The sequence below is a fragment of the Ipomoea nil genome, unplaced genomic scaffold (assembly GCF_001879475.1).
Source record: "Ipomoea nil cultivar Tokyo-kokei standard unplaced genomic scaffold, Asagao_1.1 scaffold1421, whole genome shotgun sequence".
In the NCBI taxonomy this organism is placed as follows: Eukaryota; Viridiplantae; Streptophyta; class Magnoliopsida; order Solanales; family Convolvulaceae; genus Ipomoea; species Ipomoea nil.
The window spans coordinates 7,224,511-7,245,422 of record NW_017617849.1 but is presented as its reverse complement, the minus strand read 5'-3'; the positions used below and the strand labels follow the sequence as shown (position 1 = coordinate 7,245,422).

General features: G+C 35.7%; 3 protein-coding genes across 4 annotated transcripts; 2 read left to right on the top strand and 1 right to left on the bottom strand.

Annotated features, from left to right (window-relative positions):
- The first annotated feature begins 1,645 nt into the window (after positions 1-1,645).
- On the top strand, positions 1,646-3,735 carry LOC109187324 (protein DMR6-LIKE OXYGENASE 2-like). The gene is made up of 4 exons (XM_019337510.1): positions 1,646-2,004; positions 2,240-2,487; positions 2,568-2,901; positions 3,422-3,735. The coding sequence occupies exons 1-4, from the start codon at positions 1,723-1,725 to the stop codon at positions 3,662-3,664; spliced, it is 1,107 nt and encodes a 368-aa protein (XP_019193055.1). The 5' UTR covers positions 1,646-1,722; the 3' UTR covers positions 3,665-3,735.
- Positions 3,736-4,278: 543 nt separating this feature from the next.
- LOC109188191 (golgin subfamily B member 1-like) lies at positions 4,279-11,663 on the top strand. 2 transcript variants are annotated; one of them, XM_019338758.1, is made up of 9 exons: positions 4,279-4,701; positions 6,155-6,334; positions 6,451-6,573; positions 6,855-6,892; positions 6,987-7,065; positions 7,267-10,957; positions 10,991-11,016; positions 11,112-11,215; positions 11,388-11,663. In XM_019338758.1, the coding sequence occupies exons 1-9, from the start codon at positions 4,558-4,560 to the stop codon at positions 11,584-11,586; spliced, it is 4,584 nt and encodes a 1,527-aa protein (XP_019194303.1). In that variant the 5' UTR covers positions 4,279-4,557; the 3' UTR covers positions 11,587-11,663. The 2 variants fall into 2 exon arrangements, with proteins under 2 accessions (XP_019194303.1, XP_019194302.1); XM_019338757.1 differs by having other exon boundaries at positions 7,267-11,016.
- Positions 11,635-15,633, bottom strand: LOC109188192 (histone H2B-like). Its single transcript, XM_019338759.1, has 2 exons — positions 15,111-15,633; positions 11,635-12,223 (listed from the first exon to the last, which is right to left on the bottom strand). The coding sequence occupies exons 1-2, from the start codon at positions 15,533-15,535 to the stop codon at positions 11,794-11,796; spliced, it is 855 nt and encodes a 284-aa protein (XP_019194304.1). The 5' UTR covers positions 15,536-15,633; the 3' UTR covers positions 11,635-11,793.
- Between the last annotated feature and the right edge of the window lie 5,279 nt (positions 15,634-20,912).

Below are 20,912 nucleotides of genomic sequence, written 5' to 3'. Positions count from 1 at the left end.
ACTTTTTCCAATGGAAAATGTTTTCCATCCAACCAAACAACATAAAACATCATTTTCCTTCACTTTTAGGAAAACATTTTCCATGGAAAATGTTTTCCATCCAACCAAACACCCCCTTATTTTGGTTAGATAATTTAATTGTTATTTGTGTAATGGTTCGAACGTGTATTTGATATTTTTACTTTTTTTCTTTTTTTTTTCTTTGTATATCTTATGAGATTGAAAGAATATGATTACAAGTTTGACTTTCAGCAAGAGTGATTTATTGGTTTTCTTGACTTGAGTCGTCATTAATAGGCACTCATTAACAGACTAGACTGATTTACTTCTTTGTAATTCTTCGCCGGCTAGGACTTGTAATGCGGGATTTACCCAATGTATACTATCAGTAATGACTACAGATTGAATAATAATGAGCATGTTTTCCTTGTAATCAAATAGTAAAATTATCTTTTGACGTAAATTAAAGTCTTATGATTGATTAATAATACAATTAAATAGGGAATAATAATTTAATTAATTTGACAACCGATTAAGCACAATGCATCAAGTCAGAAATATATCATTTTCCAAGCCTAAATTAAAGCTCCTTGCCCCTTCATGTCATGAATGATGAGATTCAAGTTGGTACGGACTAGGGAGTAAGTTTTAATTGGGTAACCTTAAATAAAATTGATGGCCTTTTTGACTTCAATTCATTTATAAAATATAATTATAGAATAGGCTTTATGACTTTATTTTTATTTAGCATAATTAAATACCCAACTTGTTTTATCTCTAAAAAAAATACCCAACTTGTTTCCTAGAGAAGTTAGTTTTTTTTTTTTTTTTTTTTTTAAATTACGCAAACATTCTCAATTCATTTATTACCTATAAAACTATAAATATTTGAGAGTTTCTACATGTTTCCTTCCTAATCATATTCTACACCCTTCCTCTTACTTCATGATATGACAAACAATGATAAGTTATTTTCATTGTATGATTCTAAAAAAAATATTTATATTAAAGTTTTGTGTAAGGAAGTAGAATTTAAGAGTAAATATAGTTTTTTAAAAAATCTTAAAGCATCCGGTTTTTGCTCAATTTTTTAGGAAGAAAATTTTTACACTAACCGGGAAAGCTGATTTTTAGATAGTTTTTACTCATACAAGTTGTGATTTTTAGAGGGACCCGTCAAGAGAGAGAAAATAAACAAAAACATCAACTATGTGCGTGTTGAGCGCAACAATCGCGCCCAGTAGGCGCGTAATATAAATTTGTTTTATTTAATTATTTTTCCTTTTTATCCTTTTTTTTCTCTCCATCTTCCTTTTCTATTTAGCACCTCAAAAACCTTATAAATAAAAGTTATTAAAAAAAAAAAAAAGAAAAACTATATCTATTGAGTATGCTCTTATGTCGATTGTGGACAATCTACAGCAAGGGACCACAGGTGAATAAAAGTTTATATAAAAAGCAGTCTTGGTTGACTGAACCTAGTCAACGGCTTTGTCTCTGTTAACCTGTGATATGCATGGAGTAGAATGGAACACATAAACAGTAGAGATTGAATAGAAGCAGTCCATAATGCAGCACAAATAACTCCCATCCCATTCTTTTAATTTCCTCCTATAAATACCACTCATTCTCTCATCATCATCATATCCTTCCATCTTTCTTCAATATCTTATCTTAGCTCTAATAATTATCAACATTTCTTACATATATATATATATATTTATGGCACCTGCAATGAGCTTCGAAACAACCCCGGAAGAAGACGACAGTAGTATATACCTTAAAGGAGTGAAGAATTTGTGCGATAGCCGGATCACTAAAGTCCCCAAAAAATACATATTTCCGGTCTCCGACCGACCAAATTTTAGTATAGATGAACCACACCCAAACCCAAACCCAAACCTCAACTTGCCACTCGTCGATTTCGCTCAACTCCACGGCCCCAACAGATCCCATGTCGTCAACTCCATAGCCAAAGCTTGCAAGGAATATGGATTTTTTCAGGTACTATACAATATAAATATACATAGAGCCTTTGTAGCACAGTACATTTCTGTTGTCCGAGATCTTAATTATTGAGCTGTGCAATCCAACTATCAGTTTAGATTTTTAGTTGAGATAGAACATACTTCAATTTGGTAAGAGCCAGACCAAAGGTCATTGGTTCGAATCTGATTAGGCTTTTAGTTGAGATAGAGCACATGCTTCAATTTTAATATATAGTCATTTGTTGTTGCAGGTGATAAATCATGGGATAGAGAGCGACACAATCCGCCGCATGATCGACGCCGGGAGAAGGTTCTTCGACCTTCCGTTTGAGAAAAGAGCACAGTACATGTCCGGCGACATGCACTCGCCGGTCCGGTGCGGTACGAGCTTTAACCAGAACAAAGATGGAGTCTTCTGCTGGAGAGATTTCCTGAAGCTCAACTGTAGTCCCCTGTCACAGTTCTTCCCATTCTGGCCAACTTCCCCTCCCGGTCTCCGGTACATTAATCATATATATAAACGTTAATTATAATCACACGTTAAAACAGTACAGTTATTCAAGGTTTGTATTTAAATAGGGAGGCGGCGGCGAGTTACTCAAAGCAGACAAGACTAGTGTACTTGATGTTGATTGAGGCGATTCTGGAGAGCCTGGGAATAGTGAAGGAGGGTGGCGGCGAAATTAGGTTTGAAGAGTTTGAAGAAGGAAGCCAACTTTTAGTGGTGAATTGCTACCCTGCATGCCCGGAGCCGGAGCTGACGCTGGGAATGCCGCCGCACTCCGACTACGGTCTGCTCACGCTTCTGTTGCAGGATGAAGTGAAGGGTCTGGAGATCCATCACGCCGGCAGATGGGAGACCGTTCACCCAATCCCCAACTCCTTCGTCGTCAATGTCGGAGACCATCTCGAGGTTAGTTTAATTTGCTACCTAAATTTGACCAACTTGACTAGAGTTATCACACTATATATAGTTATATACCATGATTGTAATAGGGGCTAGACACTAGTCTAGCTGTAGAGTAGCGCCTAGTGCCTAATGCTTAGATGGTCCAGGTCGTCGCATAGACAACTAATTAATTTTTTAAAAAAAAAACACTGCAAGTTTGTAAGTGCATATATCATATTATATATATATATATATATATATATATATATATATATATATATATATAAATAGAAAATAATTAGCAAGGCAGAGTCAGTCGGGTTAACTCTACTAACTCGACAGAAATGAACGAGTTAACTCAGCCAAATTCGATCTAATCGGCTGAGTTAGGCGCTAGGCAGGCGCCTAGACAGTCGAATATCTAGGCGGGAGTCTATAGAGAAAATCGCCACGACCTAAGGGTGCATAGGCGGGATCTTTGCAGATATATACGTACTACATTATATATGCTAATTTTGCCATTGTCCTCTGATTGAATTGACAGATATTTAGCAATGGAAGATACAAGAGTGTGGTGCATAGGGTGGTTGCCAACTCTTCAAGATCAAGAATCTCAGTGGCTTCACTGCACAGCTTGCCCTTTAGCACACTCATTCGTCCTTCCCCAACCCTTGTCGACCAGGCACACCCCAGGCTTTACAGGGACACCGACTTCGCCACTTTCCTTCAATATATTTCGTCTCCTCAACATAACACCAACTTCTTAGATTCCATCAAGTTATTTTAGACAGGACGTACAAATCATATATTCACGTATAGTACGTATAATATTTGTTGGTGGGAATCAATGAATCAAATCATTACTATTGGCTTTATTACAAGATAATTACTTTCTTTAATGGGAGAGACAGAAATCTTATTGTCCTAATTTCTATGATGTAAGATTATTGTATTGTCTAAAAAACATGTTTCCTGAACTAAACACTAACAACATCCATATCACCTTATGCGACAGAGAGTGGCCCAAGGAGAGATTCTCGACAGATGGAAACTGATTCCCTTATATAGTGGTAATTACTTTATCACCTGGACTTTGTCATCACCCACATAAGATACATAACACCCTTCAAAAGTCAAAATTTGCTGAAATCTCCTCGTGACTTTACGACCCCCCATTTTTGTCCTTTTCTCATGTCCGCATTCATAACCCGATAAAATAAACTATTTGTGAGAAGACAACTTTTCTTACATAAGTTTCAAGTTCAACTCCTTTTAACCGTTGTTTATTGATTTTTTTTTTCTTTGAATTGATTAGTTACGAAAAATTTAAATTAATTACTTCCTTTTAAAGTTTTAATTATTTATCGGTTAGGATTATAAAACGGATTTTACTATTTTACTCTAGTTAACTGTAGGCGAAAATAGAAATAGGACAAAATACAAGGGTGCCACCACGAAAAAACGACAAATGCGGTTAAGTAAAAAGACGCCAAAAACGCCAGGTCAGCAACTACTCCAGTCACTCCAACTACTCGCACCACCGTCACCTGCCGTTGCGATATTCACTGCAGTCCTCTTCACTGCCTAATCTCTATCTCTAATAAGTCTCTAACCTTCGCCTCGCAAACTCAGAATACGCATTCTCTGTGTAATCCTGTCTGTCTGTCTGTGCTTGTATGTATGTATGTATGTATATACGTATACGTCCGTATTGAGCAATTTAGAGAGAGAGAAATGTTCAAACTGCGCAGACACAAGTCGTCCACCTCTGACAATTCCGGCGATAAATTCGGTTTCATCTTCTCCAACATTCAAGCTCTTCAGGTAACATATTATAGCGTGTGTGTGTGTATGTATGAGTACAGAGTACCTAGCTAGACAGGTTAGTTGCACAGAGATATTACACATTCCGCTCATGATCCTGCTATTGAAGCTCTTTAGACTGTTTTTACTGATTTATTTGCAATTAGTGGTTTTTAACATGTATAAATTGTTTGTTTATACCGTTTTTAGTTGCATTTTTTTTTTTTTTTTTTTTTTGTGATTTTGCATTAAATTAGCTTGCATTTAAGTTAGCTTGTTCTGATAAAAGTGTTCGTATGCACGTGTGTTGTTGAGATCATTAATGCTCTGTAACATGATATGGCCGTTAATATACTTCAATGGTAGATAGGCTGGCCCTTATCTTCTCGATATTTTGTTCTGTTCTTGTAGTGGCTGCTAATAATGATCACTGCACTTCTTTTAGTGTACTGTTGAAATTCGTGCTCATAATTTTGCAAAGCATTAAGGTACTGCTCCATGATGGGAAACTGTAAGCATTTTAATTTTCAGGTGTTAGTCTGAATCTTGATGGATAGTTTCTTCTAAAATTTGAAATTGCTGAAAGCAGCAAATACATGTATAAGAATGCTTCTTCTTCTTCTTCTTCTTTTAAATTGTTTGCCTGTAGATATTTCCCAATTGTCCTAAATAAAGTGCACAAAATAGATCCTTATTCAGTCTTATGCACCTAGGCTGTGATAAAGTTACTGAGAGGTTAACAATGATCACCTAATGTCTCCTTTGAAAAAAGAACAGTGAATTCTAGGAAAACAAGTTATCTCAGCCATTAAAAACTATGGTTCCTATTTTCCATGAAAAAGGGAGGGGAATAAGTATTGTATGATTGAGATATATGTCTATCTTGCCTAAAATTGTGTGATCAAAGAGTCAGATTATTGTTGCTCCAAAAGGCTGTTTGAACTGTTGTGAGTGGCCTTTCCATTGGATTGAAGTCTTCTGAAGCAATTAAGCAATCCAACATTTGATGTAGCAACATAGCATGAATTTTGCTGAGGATCAACCTCAACCTATGCCTTGTTCATGTGAAGGATTTCTTAATTTGGATTAACCATTGTTGGGTGAAGGATCAACCTCAACCTATGCCTTGTTCATGTGAAGGATTTCTTAATTTGGATTAACCATTGTTGGGTGATGAAGACTTTCTTATTTACATAAACTGCAAAGTTGAGGTAACTCAAGCAAACTATAGTTTAATGGTATCTTCATACAAGTGAAAAGAGTAAAATATAGTGAAGGTTCGGATTCCTTTTCCATACTGCCAATATTTCTATAAGATCACCATCACAAATATAGAATCATGGAACATGACCTGTTCATTAAATGTCTACCAAAAAATCAGTTACATGTAATTCTGTAATATTTATCCCTCGGTAGTTAATTTTTGAAGTCTGTTGTCACTATGTTTTGGACTGCTTCGATTTTGCTCTTGCAGGTACCTAAAGGATGGGACAAGCTTTCTGTGTCTCTTATCTCTGTTGAAGCAGGGAAAACTATCAGTAAATTAGGGAAAGCATCAGTAAACAATGGAACTTGCCAATGGACAGAATCTTTATGGAGTCCAGAAAATTATGCCTCAAATGGCCTTGATCATTTCAAGTTTCTTGTTTCCATGGTCTGGATCAACTTTAAACTGGAAAAAAAAAAAAAAAAAAAAAAAAAAAAATTCCATGGTTTACTTGATTCTTGTTTGTCATTATCGCTAACAGTTTTTTTTTTTTTTTAAATTAGGGATCCTCTAGAGCTGGTATCCTTGGAGAGGCTACAGTTAATGTTGGGCACTACAGGAATTCAGAAGCTTCTATTCCTGTTTCATTACCCTTGCAAAAATGCAATAAAGGGACAGTTTTAAATGTGAGCTCTTCTACTGCTTCTTGAAGTTTGATAGCAACTAAGTCTAATTCCACTGTACTAGTATGTATTCTGATTTCCGAATAGTACTTTTCTCAGCCAATTTTGAGTCCCTTGAATCTCGTTTATGGTTTTATACAATCATCAAATGTATTTTTTTCTAAATGCATTTGATCTTTGGCGGTAGAAGAAGGGGAGGGGGATTGCGATAATACTATGATCTTCCCAGAGTTTGACTTGCTAAACAAAATATCACCTCCGTATTTATTTTATTTTTCCTGCAGTTTGAAATCAAGTGTCTAACACCAAGAACAAGTTTCAGGTTCCATGCTAAATTCGAAGTTGAATTTGTTCCATTCGCCAACTTCTTTCTTCCTCTCATGCTTTTTGTGAAAAAGTTGAGTCTTAATTTTCAGGGGTGATGAGGTGAACAGCACTGCTGCATATAATGAAGAGGAGAATTCTGTATGCAATGGTATTGACAACAAGTCAGAGGTATCCCGATTATAAACTTTACAAAGAGCATTAGATCAATCTAGATTGAGTGATTGACTCATAGATACAGTCCCACATAAAAACGAATTTAAAAGAAAGTATCATTGCCTCGTACAAATACAGCATTTAGTGCTCGCCATATACATTTTCCCAAAAATTTTGTTTATTTGCATTGCTGTCTAAGCTCTTTTATTCCAACAGGAAAGGAACAATTCCCTGCCTTCGATGGAGGATTCATTGGGCCGGGATAGTCTTTCCTCTGCAAGTAACTCAAGTGCAGTAGTTAACAACGCCATTAGAAGACTAGAATCAACTGAATCCGGAGGCAGTGCACCCTGGAGTTCTTACTCTTATGGTTCTCCGAAATCAAATAATTCTCCAAATAAATTGTCTATATCATGTCAGGAAAAGCATCCTGAATACACAGAAGAGGAAATAGGACAGTGTTCACTGCATATTACCAGAACATCAATACCAGATGCAAACATTGAAGAACTTAAGGCTGAAGCTAGGATGTGGGAACTAAATGCCCGAAGATTAATGGTCAAGATGGAAACTTTAAGAAAGGAGTTCGCCAATCAATCACAGCGCATAGCAGATATGGAGATGGAACTTTCCACAGCACACACAGAGTCCAATAGATTGATGCATGATATCAAGCGTCTGGAGGTCCTCTTAGAAGAATCAAATGCAAAACAAATAGCTGCTGAGAATTTAAATCTCCAGGCCAAAAATACGGAAAATATCCTAAAGGAAATGGAAGATGAGCTAAAGTTTCAGACAGAATCAAATAGCAATTTGTCTTTGCAGTTGAGGAAATCTCAAGAATCCAATGCTGAGCTGGTTTCTGTCCTTCAGGAGATGGAAGAAACTGTTCAAAAGAAGAAAATAGAGATTGAGAACCTTTTAGCATTAAACTCAAGATCTGATGTCATGGGAGTTATAAATAGTTGTGGAGATGAGGACAATGTGCAACCAAAAAGTACTGAACAAGTTTCTGTTGAGAAACAGTGCCAGGAGTTCAAGCTTCAGCATTTGCAGGAATCACATATGTCTTTGGAAAACAGTATTATTTGCCAGGAAAAAGCCCAAGAGGAGAAAATTCATGAGATAGAACTTGAGCAAGATCTTAGGGCTCAGGGTCTTTTGGAGTTGGAGTCCAAATCTTCCAGTGCTGAGGAATCGGAAGCAAATAAGCCCAATATGCATTTAATTGAAGAAATTGAGAGTCTGAAGAAAACAATTCAGGAGCTTGAGAGAGAATGCAATGAGCTTACAGAAGAGAACCTGGAACTTCTGTTCAAACTTAAAGAATCAAGAAAAGATCCTTCTGAAAACCATGATATGCTAAGTTCTAAATCTCTTGAGGGTCCTCAAAGTGAATCACTTATTGGTTCAGAATTTGAAACAAGCAAACATGGGTTTCAATTCTTGCTTCTACAGAAGGAAGTGATTGAAGAAGAAGTCCCAAACAGCTTACAAATTCATAGCAGTGGCCAAAGAGAAAATCACACTTGTCTGGAGCCCCCCAATTTTCAAGCTTTCAAATGCAAAGGTTGTGATCTTAATGTAAAACTCCATGCATGTTGTGTGAAAGCAACAGATAAACAAGCAACTGAGATCACCGTGAATCCATCAGAAGGTCAAAGAGATGAAATTGACAGTAGGAACTTCACTCTTAAAGATGTTAGTGACAGGAATCGGTATTCTGAACCAGAGACAACATTTGATATTGATAGCTTAGTGCCTGCATTATGTGAGCAGCTAGGAATTTTCTTTCACAATGTGAATGGGGTAGAACATATGCTATTTTCTCCGGTAAACATCGAGTTAAGAAATGCTACTTTTTATAAAGATATTTCAAGGGGTACAGATCCTATGGCTCAAAAAGAGCACGCTAAAGCTGTGTTCGACAAATTGGTCCAGTTGCTGAGGGCTAGATTGGTTTCATGTACTAATGATAAGTACAGTGAGGATGGTGCCAGAACAGAAGTCAACAACACATACGAGATCAAAGACAAGTCAGACTATGGATGTTCAACAGAGAAAGATCCTTGTTCTAGCCATCAAGGATATAAGAACTTCAAAGAACTGGAAGTAAAGGGCGAAAGTATTGGTAACAATGTGTTAACTAAAAACTCCAAGATGCTGGAGGTGAAAACTGGCTGTTTGGAAGAGGATGTTGGCCTAAAAGCCCTAAACCATTGCCGGAGGGACTTGGCAAATAAAATTTATGATCACCAAATGGTAGCATGGATGGTGGAGAAAGATATGGAAAAAGTGCAAACTGAAAAAGATGATATCACCTCAGACAGTATGAGAGAAGAAATGATGGTAGTGACAGGCAGAATATTCGGAAATATTTCTGAAAAGATTCAAGAAATGAAAATTTTAGAGCTAGAGAATGAGAAACAAGAACTAGAGTCCTGTGTTTTTGAATTAGAAAAGGAAAATATGCAGTTGTCAGAACGAGTATCAGGGTTGGAAGCTCAACTGAGGCATTTCACAGATGCAATGGAATTAAGTCGCATGGAGCTGCAGCATAAAGGGACTCAACTCTGCAACCTCCAGGACGAGATCAGAGAATTAGAGAAGGATAAGGAGTCACAGGAGCTCGAATTGAAACAGAGACTGATGGAAATGCAAAAACGATGGTTGGACTCTCAGGAGGAGAGTGAGTATCTGAAGAAGGCAAACCCAAAGCTACAAGCTACTGCAGAGAGTCTGATTGAAGAATGTGATTCACTTCAAATTCTAAATGGAGAACTAAGGCGGCAAAGATTAGAACTTAAGGTACAATGCAATCTCCTGGAAGCAGAATTGAGGAAATACCAACATTCTCTCTCCAGTTGTTTGAGCAGGATAGAATCTTTAGAAGCAAAACTTTCTTCAATTTTGGAAGAGACTTCTTCAAAAGAGAAAATCATGAATTCAGAACTTGAAATGATCCTTCTCCAGACCAAAGAATTCAAGGAAAGACTTGTAATTAAAGAGAGCTTGCAGAGTCAACTGTGTCAGCATAAACTTAGTGAACTTGAGTATCCACAACAAAAGTCTCCGCACCTTGTCAATCAAATGTTTGATCCTTCTGATAGAGAAGACGGAAAAGCTTCTGAAGGTTCTCATGAGATGCATTCCTTGTTTGCAGAAAATAAAATGTTGAAACTAACTCTTCAAGAAATTCAACAAAATCTGGAGATCACTGAGGTAAAACTCGTTACCACACAAATGGAATATGAAAGAAAGGTTTATGAGCTCATGGGTGAACTTAATGCTCATAAAACAAACCAGGTAGTTTTGGAAGCTAAGTCTGATAAACTACAAAGGTGGTTAGAAAATGTGATATCCAGTGAATCAAATCTTAAATGCATTATAGACAATCTTGAGTCAAAACTGCTATTGTCTGAAAGCGAGAGGCTACAACTGGCTGATGCAAATTCCAGTCTAAAGATTGAATTACTGAAAATAGCTTTCCTTCGGGATGAAGTCCTGGCACTTAAAGGTTCACTCAATGATATGAAGTTTAAAAATGAGAGATTAGAAGCTTCTTTGCAACTCATTTGTGGAGAAAATGAAGAGCTAAAGGCTGACAAGACTTCGTTGATTCAAGAACTTACTGGCATGCAGAATTCAGTCACTGAACTGGAAGAATGCAGACTCAGAAAGGTTGTGCTAGAGGAAAAAGTTTTGAGACTGGAAGGGGATCTAACAGCAAGAGAGGTAATGTGCGCAAAGGATGCTGAGCTGAAGAATGATTTAACTCAAAGCAAAAGGGTAAACAGTCAACTCCGCTGGAAAATAAAACAGCTTGAGTTGGAGAGATATTACCTCTCAAAAGAACTGCAATCCGTCCAAGAAGAATTGAATAGAAAAGAAAACTCTGTGCCTTCACCTTCGCATTCTGTGGCCAAAGATAAAACCACTTCTTGCAAAGAACAGAAACTCTCAAAGGTCCTTACCATTTACCAACTCTATTCTATTATCTCCATGACTTTAATAGATCAATGAAGCACAAATTAATTTCATAATCTCTCATCTAACATCAGGCCAGATCCAGCCAATGCAACAACTGCGAAACCATTCAAATTGTAACCATTGATGATTGCTCATCAAGATGCCAGGTTGGGGACGACAAAACCCAGTTTAAGAGGTAAGGTCGCAAGACTGTCACGATTATTCACCTGCACTTCAGTATAGCCCTATCAATATTTGATTTCTCTTATTATTTGTTAGAGGATTCAAGATGTTAGACTAATAGTAAAGTTGCAAGTTTCGTTTACATGCCTGAAAAACTGACACGCCAAAACAAACATCACTTTCAGTTTGCAACCGGAGGGACAGTCCACAAGGTCCGGCAATGAAAATGAACAGAAAATATCACAACTCGAAGCCGAATTGAAAGAAATCAGTGAACGCTATCTTCACATGAGCCTAAAATATGCAGAGGTTGAGAACCAGAAAGGGAAGCTTGTAATGACTCTGAAAGCATTACAAGATCAGAGAACAGGAACAGTAAGATGAATTTCACAATTTCTGGAAGAAACGTAAGGAAATAAGTCATTTGGTTTGCAAAAATAAAAGCATTCATTCATTGATAAGACGTTCGTTACAACTGGCATAACAGACCATCCGAGCTAACCGAAGCCACTTTACATCTAACAATAACAGGTAAATCAGTAAATGAAACCCTAGAATAGCAAAAATAAAAGACGCAAATTCTCTAACATTCTACGAGCTAGTGAATTTGGTGACAGCCTTAGTGCCTTCGGAGACGGCGTGCTTAGCCAATTCTCCGGGAAGAACCAAGCGGACGGCGGTCTGGATCTCGCGGGAGGTGATGGTGGGCTTCTTGTTGTAGCGGGCAAGACGAGAAGACTCCTGGGCAAGCTTCTCGAAAATATCGTTGATGAAACTGTTCATGATTCCCATGGCCTTGCTAGAGATTCCGATGTCGGGATGCACCTGCTTCAGCACCTTGAAGATGTAAATCTTGTAGGTCTCCGTCGACTTCTTCACCCTCTTCTTCTTCTTCTCTCCCGCCGCGGCTCCGCCGTCCTTCGGGAGCTTCTTCCCCGCCTTCGGCTTCTTCTCCGCCGGAGCCTTCTCGGCGGCTGGGGCCTTCTCTGCCGCCGGCTTCTTCTCAGCTGGTTTCTTCTCTGCCTTTGGGGCCATTGAATCTAGAGAAACAGAAACGGTGTTTACAACAAAGAGATAAAAGTTAGGTTGAGTGAGATGAGAGGCAAACAGCGTGGTGAATTTGATGAAGAGGGGGGCTTTATTATATAGGGTTTGGAGATACTCTATGATTGGGTACTTTCGTTTGACGCGGATCATGGATTCCAACCGTTGATGCTTTGATCAGTTAACGATGAAGATTAAAAGAGAATCGAAATCCGGAGTACTGTTTTTTAGGGGCAGATTTGAAATTTAAAACACTCGCGTTAATTTTTTACTTTTGGCGCTAATTTAAATTTCGCGGGTTGGAAGGGCAAACTTTTCGGGCTAACAAATCCGTACAAGAAAGGTTGATTTAAACGATGAGCCCAACAATGAGAAATTGAGAAGTAGCTGCAGGCCTGTATGGGTACTAAGGTTGTGATGGTTTTTTGTGGTATAGCATTTTGGTTCAGGTTATCTGATCCGATAGAATTGAAAATTAACTTAATGATTTAATTTAATTTATTATTGAAAATTTATCACTTCTTCTATAATTTATAATCAAATATTTTTGGTTTTGTTCCCTTAAAAATTGAACCGACCCGAAAAATTAATTATATATAAAACTAAATATTGTATATTTAAAAATCTATCCAAATATATATACTAAATCTTAATTTTCACCATTTTTCTATGTTCACAATTTTATTTACTACTCACTGAGTCTGCAACATTGATATTTAGGGGTGTTCATTTTCCATGAAAAATGTTTTCCTAAAAGTGAAGGAAAATTATGTTTTATGTTGTTTGGTTGGATGGAAAACATTTTTCATTGAAAAAAAAAATTTCTTAATAATGAGGAAAAAAAATTTCTAGCTCATGTTAGATATTTTGTTTTCCATGAAAAATTAATATGACAATTTTACACTCACCATTCTTTATTAATTACTCTTATTATTATTATTATATTATTATTGTTGTGTAGGGTTATATTTGTCATTATACACATTATTCCTTACCATTCCAAACTCAACCAAACAATGGAATTCATATTCCCAGTAATTTCTTTTCCATCAACCAAACAATGGAATCTATTTTCTTGAAATTTATTTTCTATGGAATTTCAATTTCATTTCCCTTCAAATATTTTTCAGCGAACCAAACGAGCCGTTAATGTCAGACATAGTAAAGATTTTAGTTCAATTTATAATTATTTCATATTGAGAAATTTAAAATATGCATTGTTGCCTTGTTTAAATTTTGAATTTTAAATTATTAGTAAAAATAAATAAATAATTATGTGTACAAAATAACATTGAATGCTTATATTTATGAACCAAATACAAGTTGAAATCGAATTCTTTCAAGCTGAGCCGAACTGAAATTTGAAGGCGAATGATTTCAATTAACCACCCCAAAAGAAAAAAAAAAAAAAAAAAAAACGAACTGAAAATCTCCCGCCCCTAATTTTTTGTTCAAACCCACACAACTTAGATGGTGGTGTTAAGTGTGTTAAAGGAAATGAAATGAACATACGAGATACTAGATACCAAACTATACGGTAGGCCACTTGTAATACTTGCTATGGTATTAAACGTATTGGTTTAAACTAAATATTTCAAAAAAGTTATATTAATGAGGCTCGGATTGGTAGCAACTCCACTTGGAGTAGTGTGTCGAAAGTAGAGATGACAATTCTACTCGCATTCAATAGATTTTTCGCATTCTCGTATCTACGAGTTTTAAAATACTCACACAATTTGAGTAATGAAAAATTTTGTACACCTACACGGGTATGAGGCGAGTGCAGGGGAAGGTGTCCCTGACCCACACCCACACCCACACTTATATATACACATACATACACTTGTATTATTAGTATTTATTTATTATATAAGTTTATGTATTTTTTATATATATATTTTTTGAAAAGGTGTATTTTTTATATTTAAAAATCCATAATGAATTTGATTTTTTTATGGGCTAGTGTCTTACGGATTCAATTGAATTATTATCTCATTGTCTTAATTTTTTGTTTATAAAAATTGAAAATGAACAGCACAAATAGCCTAATGAGTAAACACTTTAATACAATTTATACTCAAACATAATTTTAATCCCAATTAAGACTAACATCATTTGTTCTTAATAAAATAATAATACTTTGTATTACATTTAATATTGACCTGACTCAACTCGTTTCACAGAGAAAGATCCGTCGTAAGACAATATCACACAAATATAACTACTAAAATAGAGTAATTTACCATTGACCTTTTAAAGTTTGATTTACTTCATTAATCAATTCCCAAATCTTAGATGTCTTCACAATGAAACAAAACAAAACAAAAATCAAAGGGGTAAGACCATGATCTCAAAGTATTAAATGAAATTATGCTACCTCATGAAGTATAGTTGAGGGAGTACAAAATTTCACTACTGGTAAAAATTATAAGCCCCTGTCCAGTATCTATCACAGCAACATCTAGTGTATGTCTCACCATCCGGGTAAACCAACATTACTGCCCCATTATAATACCGCTTATATAGGATTGAGTAAAAAAAAAAAAATCAAAAGTGATTAACCATCCAAATTCCTATCTTATTATAGGAGCAAATAAATTCCAATTAAGCTGACGCATGCGTTTGTCCATTGTGTTTGTGGAGTGCTACATTAATGGTGGAAACTCAGTTATAACTATGGCAGCATACTTTGAGATAGAAAGCAAATAAATTGATATTTAACACACAACATATGCAATAATAATTGGATATATATTAATTAAGTCGGAATATGGGACATTAACGGTGAATCAGTGAATGAAACACTAGATACCAAAAAAAAAAAAAAAAATTAAAAAAACACAAATTCTGTAACATTCTAGGAGCTAGTGAACTTGGTTACCGCCTTGGTGCCTTCAGAGACGGCGTGTTTAGCCAATTCTCCGGGAAGAACCAAGCGCACGGCGGTCTGGATCTCGCGGGAGGTGATGGTGGGCTTCTTGTTGTAGCGGGCAAGACGAGAAGCCTCCTGAGCAAGCTTCTCGAAAATATCGTTGATGAAACTGTTCATGATCCCCATGGCCTTGCTAGAGATTCCAATGTCCGGATGCACTTGCTTCAGCACCTTGAAGATGTAGATCTTATAGGTCTCCGTCGACTTCTTCGTCCTCTTCTTCTTCTTCTCTCCCGCCGCCGCAGCTCCGCCTTCCTTCGGGAGCTTCTTCCCCGCCTTCGGCTTCTTCTCCGCCGGAGCTTTCTCGGCTGCTGGGGCCTTCTCCGCCGCCGCCTTCTTCTCCGCCTTTGGGGCCATTGAATCTACAGAAACACAAACGGTGCTTGAAACTAAGAGATTAGATCAAAGTTAGGTTGAGTGGAGCGAAAGGCTATCAGCGTGGGGAATTTGGTAAAGAGGGGGTTTTGTTATATAGGATTTGGGGATGCTCTATGATTGGTTACTTTCGTTTGGCGCGGATAGTGAATTCGAATCGTTGATGCTTTGATAAGTTAACGGTGAAGATTAAAAGAGAATCAAAATCCGGAGTACTGTTTTTTAGGGGCAGATTTGAAATTTAAACACGTTCACGAAATTTTTTTCACTTTTGCCGCCGATTTAAATTTCGCGGGTTGGATTGACAAACTTTTTGGGCTAACCAAGTTCTTACAATAAATATTGTTTTAAACGATAAAAATTTTAAAAAAAAAAAATTTACATTCGAATTCAATTGGTAGAGGGTTGAACCAAACAATATAGTTAAACTTGTTGTAAATAATATTAAGTGGACATTATTATAGTGTTTATAACACTTGTAACGGTCGGAGGATTATGACCACACTTATGGTTTCCGTTACAATTGTACATTATATATATGTGCTAATACCTTCTTGTATAGATGGAGTTTTGGATGCAAGATTAATAAAACTTCCTTGTCTCTTATCTTGTCTCTACTTTTCTTCTACTTTTCTTATTTTGTGCCACTTGCAACTGTATTCACCGGTTACCGGTTAGGAGCTAAATGGCCAACGGGCATAATCTCCCACAACACGTTATCAGCACGCTCAAACTTGGTGAACGGTAATTTTATGTTATTCTAATGCACGTTATACTCGTTTAAAGCATATACTATCATTTTTATGATCAGTGGATATATTTCTTGAATTATATGCTTTTTAGACAATTCGTATGGTATGAATGCATGATATACATTTTTCTTTCCCGTATTAATCATAGTTGTCTAGATACCACAAAAAATGGTATTTATATTATCTCATATGCTTTACGATTTTCTCAAAAATATTTTTTTTTTCGGTATTTCTTTTACATATTGCGTATATGTATATGTTTCGTATTAAAAATTTTTTTTGGGAAAACCTTGGATTGGAGTACAAACAAAATCCATAATATGAGAATGGATTTGCTAGTGATCTTCCTTATCATAGATGGTTTTTAAAGATGATTGTCATCTTGTAGTGATCTTCCTTATATTACCTTTAATATTGAGTTCATATAGCTAGCAATGATGTGCCTTGTGCAACCAAATTGTTTCAATGACTATTCTCACATTGAAAACAAAAAAATTTGACCTTCAATTAAATGCTAAGAAATGTGATTTTGTATCATGGTTTTGGAAAATGCATTGTTTTGTGGCAATTAGATATTGCATTTGTTTTGATTTGCCATAATAATCTTGATTATGATATGGGAATCATATTTTAGAATTCCTATTGAAATTGCTTATTCAAATTTTATGTGGTAATAATGATGATATTATGATTTTCAGTTACGATACACAAAAAAATGTTTATATAACATTATTACTATTAAGTAATATTTTTTTTTCAATTGAGAATTTCATGTATCGTAACCTTATCATCATTATTCTTGGATTTTGATATCCATGTTGGTTGAGAATGAATATTTAGATTTATTCTCATATTCATACTTTTAATTCAAGATTATTATTATGCATATAATCGAATTAAGTGCATAGTATTATTGATTTAAATTATCCAATTTGATTATTTCTAGCATATGATGTAACCACACTCATCAAACCACACTGCCAGTACTTGCTTTGTTTAGTGACAGTGCTATTGTTCCTGGTTAATGTGAATACCACTGCTAATGAATCACTTAGTGTTGGTATTGGGGACTAGGGTCACACCTACTTGCGTGACTAATAATGGTGCACGTCAAGCTGCCAGTTCGGCCATAGCGTCTCGTGACTCTTATGTCACAATTAATACTTTAATAATTTAAATACTTTGGTCTAGCCCCATGTTCCAATTCGTGGCAGTGCATGTGCTTTCAATGAACCTGTTAGTGGTTGGCATGTTGTGTTGCTAGGTGTTGGCCCTAGTGTTAATGCTCTTAATGTTTATAAGATTTTTCTTAAATCTTAATGTAATTTTTTTTTGCCTAGAAATGAAGCACTTATTATATGATATGATTGTCCCTGAAGGATCGTCTTGATCAAAATTCTAAACATAGCATTGCCCAGAAGGCAACAAGTCATGGCACCAATTAAAAATAACAGTACTAGTGCGGTTTCCCCAATGTAAAATTGGCTTTGTATTGTTTTAAAAGTTAATTGATGGTGCTAATTTGTTATACAAATTATTTCCCATGAGTCTTTGGCATTGAAATAGATCTCAAATCTAAGTATTTAAACGAAATGATAATACCTAATTTTTTTTAATATGGTTTTGCCCAGAAGGTAAACCAAAAGCACTAATTTATCTGTCACTCGTTATCTTGCCCGTCAGTTATGATTGTCACATTGTACTCCAGTAGTAGTACATGACAAAATTATGCTAAGTGTTTGGTCATTGGGCTATTTTTTAATAAGGTCTGGAAGACCCTGAATGTGGATTGATCTTTAAGGTGACTAATGACTCATGAATGAAGTTTGCAACTTCTATTTCTAATGTTATGCTACTCTCCAAAAGTCAACATTGACTCACATCATGTTGGTTTGCCTGAAGCAAACAAGTTGTGATTTTTTTAACATAGTAATCACTGCCTAAAAATTCTGACCGGCGCAGTTTGAAAATTAAATTCGTGAAAAATACTTGTTGAACTCCTTTTGGCATAAATTTTTTTTTTTCTGGAGAACCTAGACTCGTGATATTTGATGTCTGTGAAAATATTTTGTTAAAAATATGCTTTGGTTATTCCAGAAAAAATTGTAAAGTTTTGGCAGTGTGCTGCCAATTATTTTTCTGCCTGAAGCAATGTTGTAAAAAATTTCAGAAAAAATACTTCCACACCTTGGATTGACATGAAAATTTTTATGTACGTTCTAGACTTACTGAACTACATATCTGCCAAATTTTGTGTCAAAATGTGCTACCGTTTTCCCCAAGAAAATTCTGCAATCCAGGTCAAAATTCTGAAAATTTTCTGCCATTTTCAGCTTGTATATCTTGCTATTTTGTGATGTTTTCATGCTAATATGAAACTATGAAATAAAATGAGAACTTGCTTGGAAAAGTTCTATTTTTGACTCCCCGAAATAGGAATGAATGGGCCCGGCAGCGAACATGTGCTCATTATTCTTCGGCGAACGGTACTTCTCTCTTTTTTTCTAATTTATGAATTAAGAAACAATATCTCTTGTCATGTCATGCCTTGTGTGTACCAAACATAATACTCTTTATTTAATGGATGTGCATGACTCAATTGAGAGTTTGGTGTCCAAGACATAAGGGACAATTATATCACATGTTGCATGTGCTTATCTTTAATTGACAACATTTAGCATATAATCTCTTGATTATGTTCACATAAGAGATTTTGTTATTTATCTTGTTGGCAATTTATGATTTGCTATAGGCCATAGCTATTGAAATTCATCACACAACTTATAAGTGAGGCAATATCATGAATTCTCAATATGGTTAGGTTGCACCTATCATTGCTAAACCTTAGCTTGCATGTGATAATAGTTAAAGGCTATGACTTGTTTACAATGCTAGTTTCTGCTATAGAAACTCTTTGACATGAGATTTGGGCATATGATATTTAAATTTATAGCCCTCATTATTTTGTATATTTATTTGCCCAGAAGGTAGATTAAGGATTTTAATTCTCTAAGTCATCCCCATTCTTTTAGGATGAACCTTTTAGGATGAATCGTGACAATGAATTCTTGACCAAAAATGGTCAACCTATCCCATCAATCCCCGAAGGATTGCTTGACGTTACTATGAGTCAAGTTTTTTTTACTAAGTCTAACATACTGCAGATCACAAATCTATCCCTCAAGGATTGCTATACCCCCTTTTTCACCTAGTACGTGGTTTCAAAAGTAACATTTCCCTATCTGCGTTATTTTATTTGCGCAGTCTATTTTATATCACCACCACAACGTACCTCTAAAAGGGCTATCAAAGAAACCTCCGTCTATTGATTAAATACCGAAAGCCCATGATAGAGGATCAATACATATAATTGGGTACGTTGACTGCATTCCTAATGAAGATTGTTTCTCGGCAATAGGGGGAGATAATATACTACTCCGTAGCTTTTTGGAATGCCAAGAAATTTCATAAGAATAAAAACATCTTCACTATTTAAATCCATGTACTAGTTAGATTGAACTGGAAGTTCAAAAGATAATCTATTTGCGATTTTAGCAAATAATCTGCCAAAAACATACCTATTGATCATAATGATCATAAAAGAAGTGACTAGGTCCTATATCCTTGGACCAAACATATCTATCGATACTCCTTGACACCAGAAGTGTAGGAGATCTATCGGTGAAAGAAATATGGATCGTAATACTAGATCTAGTAAAGAAACATTGTCACTCTTGAAATAGCTTGAATAATTATGTCCTGCAGACGTTCGTCCAGATGACGAAAAACCCTGGTAAGACTTATAGGTGCACCAAACAAATGTAATACTAGGGACGCGGAACGACCAGATCAAAATATCTTTGGGAAATGTTTAGAATTTGGTTGTTTTAGAAATTGCCATTACTTTTACAGATATGGGAGTTTTACAAAAAGGTTATAGTTGTCGACAACACAATTGCCATCACAAATTGCTCGTTATATGATAATCTGGATCCAGAGTTAGGCACCAGAAGTGCCATGACTATTTAATATATAAAGGAGCAATTAAGGCATAGCTCGACTCGCTAATATGAATAAATTCTCTTTATAACAATACACCATTAAGCGTTAACCCTGAAGGTTACAAATGGGTGTGTGCATGAAAGAGAAGTAAGAATAACAAGGTGATATGATATGCAGCGAGTTTGTAGCCTATGGGTTCACGCAGAGACCCTTAATTGATTTTAATCAAATATACTCTCCCACGGTAAATGGCATTAAGTTCCGCTACATAATACAATTGGCAGAATAATAAATTTAGATATGCAGTTAAATTTATCTTGAGAAATCCCTGATGGATTCATAATTCTCATTTTTAAGTATTATTATGTGTCATTATCTACTCTTTAAAGGGTTGCGAATGGAGTTAATATCCTCATTGAAGGAATAATATGTACCATTGTGTGCTCGATAAAGGGTTGATAATGAACTTATTTATTATTTATTATCTCAGTCAAGATTGATGGTGTAAACATCAATGAAATATATAAAGAGCTTGATAGTGTCAGTTCATGTTTAAAGACTGAGACTTTTGAAATAAAAAGCTTGTGAAAGATATAAGTATTATC

What these genes read in the sequence shown, in the direction of transcription:
- LOC109187324 (XM_019337510.1), top strand. Translation starts at nt 1,723, where the DNA reads ATGGCACCTGCAATGAGCTTCGAAACAACCCCGGAAGAAGACGACAGT. An exon ending in AGGAATATGGATTTTTTCAG is followed by an intron (nt 2,005 to 2,239) that starts GTACTATACAAT and finishes TTGTTGTTGCAG; the next exon opens with GTGATAAATCATGGGATAGA. An exon ending in ATGTCGGAGACCATCTCGAG is followed by an intron (nt 2,902 to 3,421) that starts GTTAGTTTAATT and finishes TTGAATTGACAG; the next exon opens with ATATTTAGCAATGGAAGATA.
- LOC109188191 (XM_019338757.1), top strand. Translation starts at nt 4,558, where the DNA reads ATGTATGTATGTATATACGTATACGTCCGTATTGAGCAATTTAGAGAG. An exon ending in GTATTGACAACAAGTCAGAG is followed by an intron (nt 7,066 to 7,266) that starts GTATCCCGATTA and finishes TTATTCCAACAG; the next exon opens with GAAAGGAACAATTCCCTGCC. An exon ending in GACAAAACCCAGTTTAAGAG is followed by an intron (nt 11,216 to 11,387) that starts GTAAGGTCGCAA and finishes CATCACTTTCAG; the next exon opens with TTTGCAACCGGAGGGACAGT.
- LOC109188192 (XM_019338759.1), bottom strand. Translation starts at nt 15,535, where the DNA reads ATGGCCCCAAAGGCGGAGAAGAAGGCGGCGGCGGAGAAGGCCCCAGCA. An exon ending in GCGGTAACCAAGTTCACTAG is followed by an intron (nt 12,224 to 15,110) that starts CTCCTAGAATGT and finishes GGCCCCAAAGGC; the next exon opens with AGAGAAGAAACCAGCTGAGA.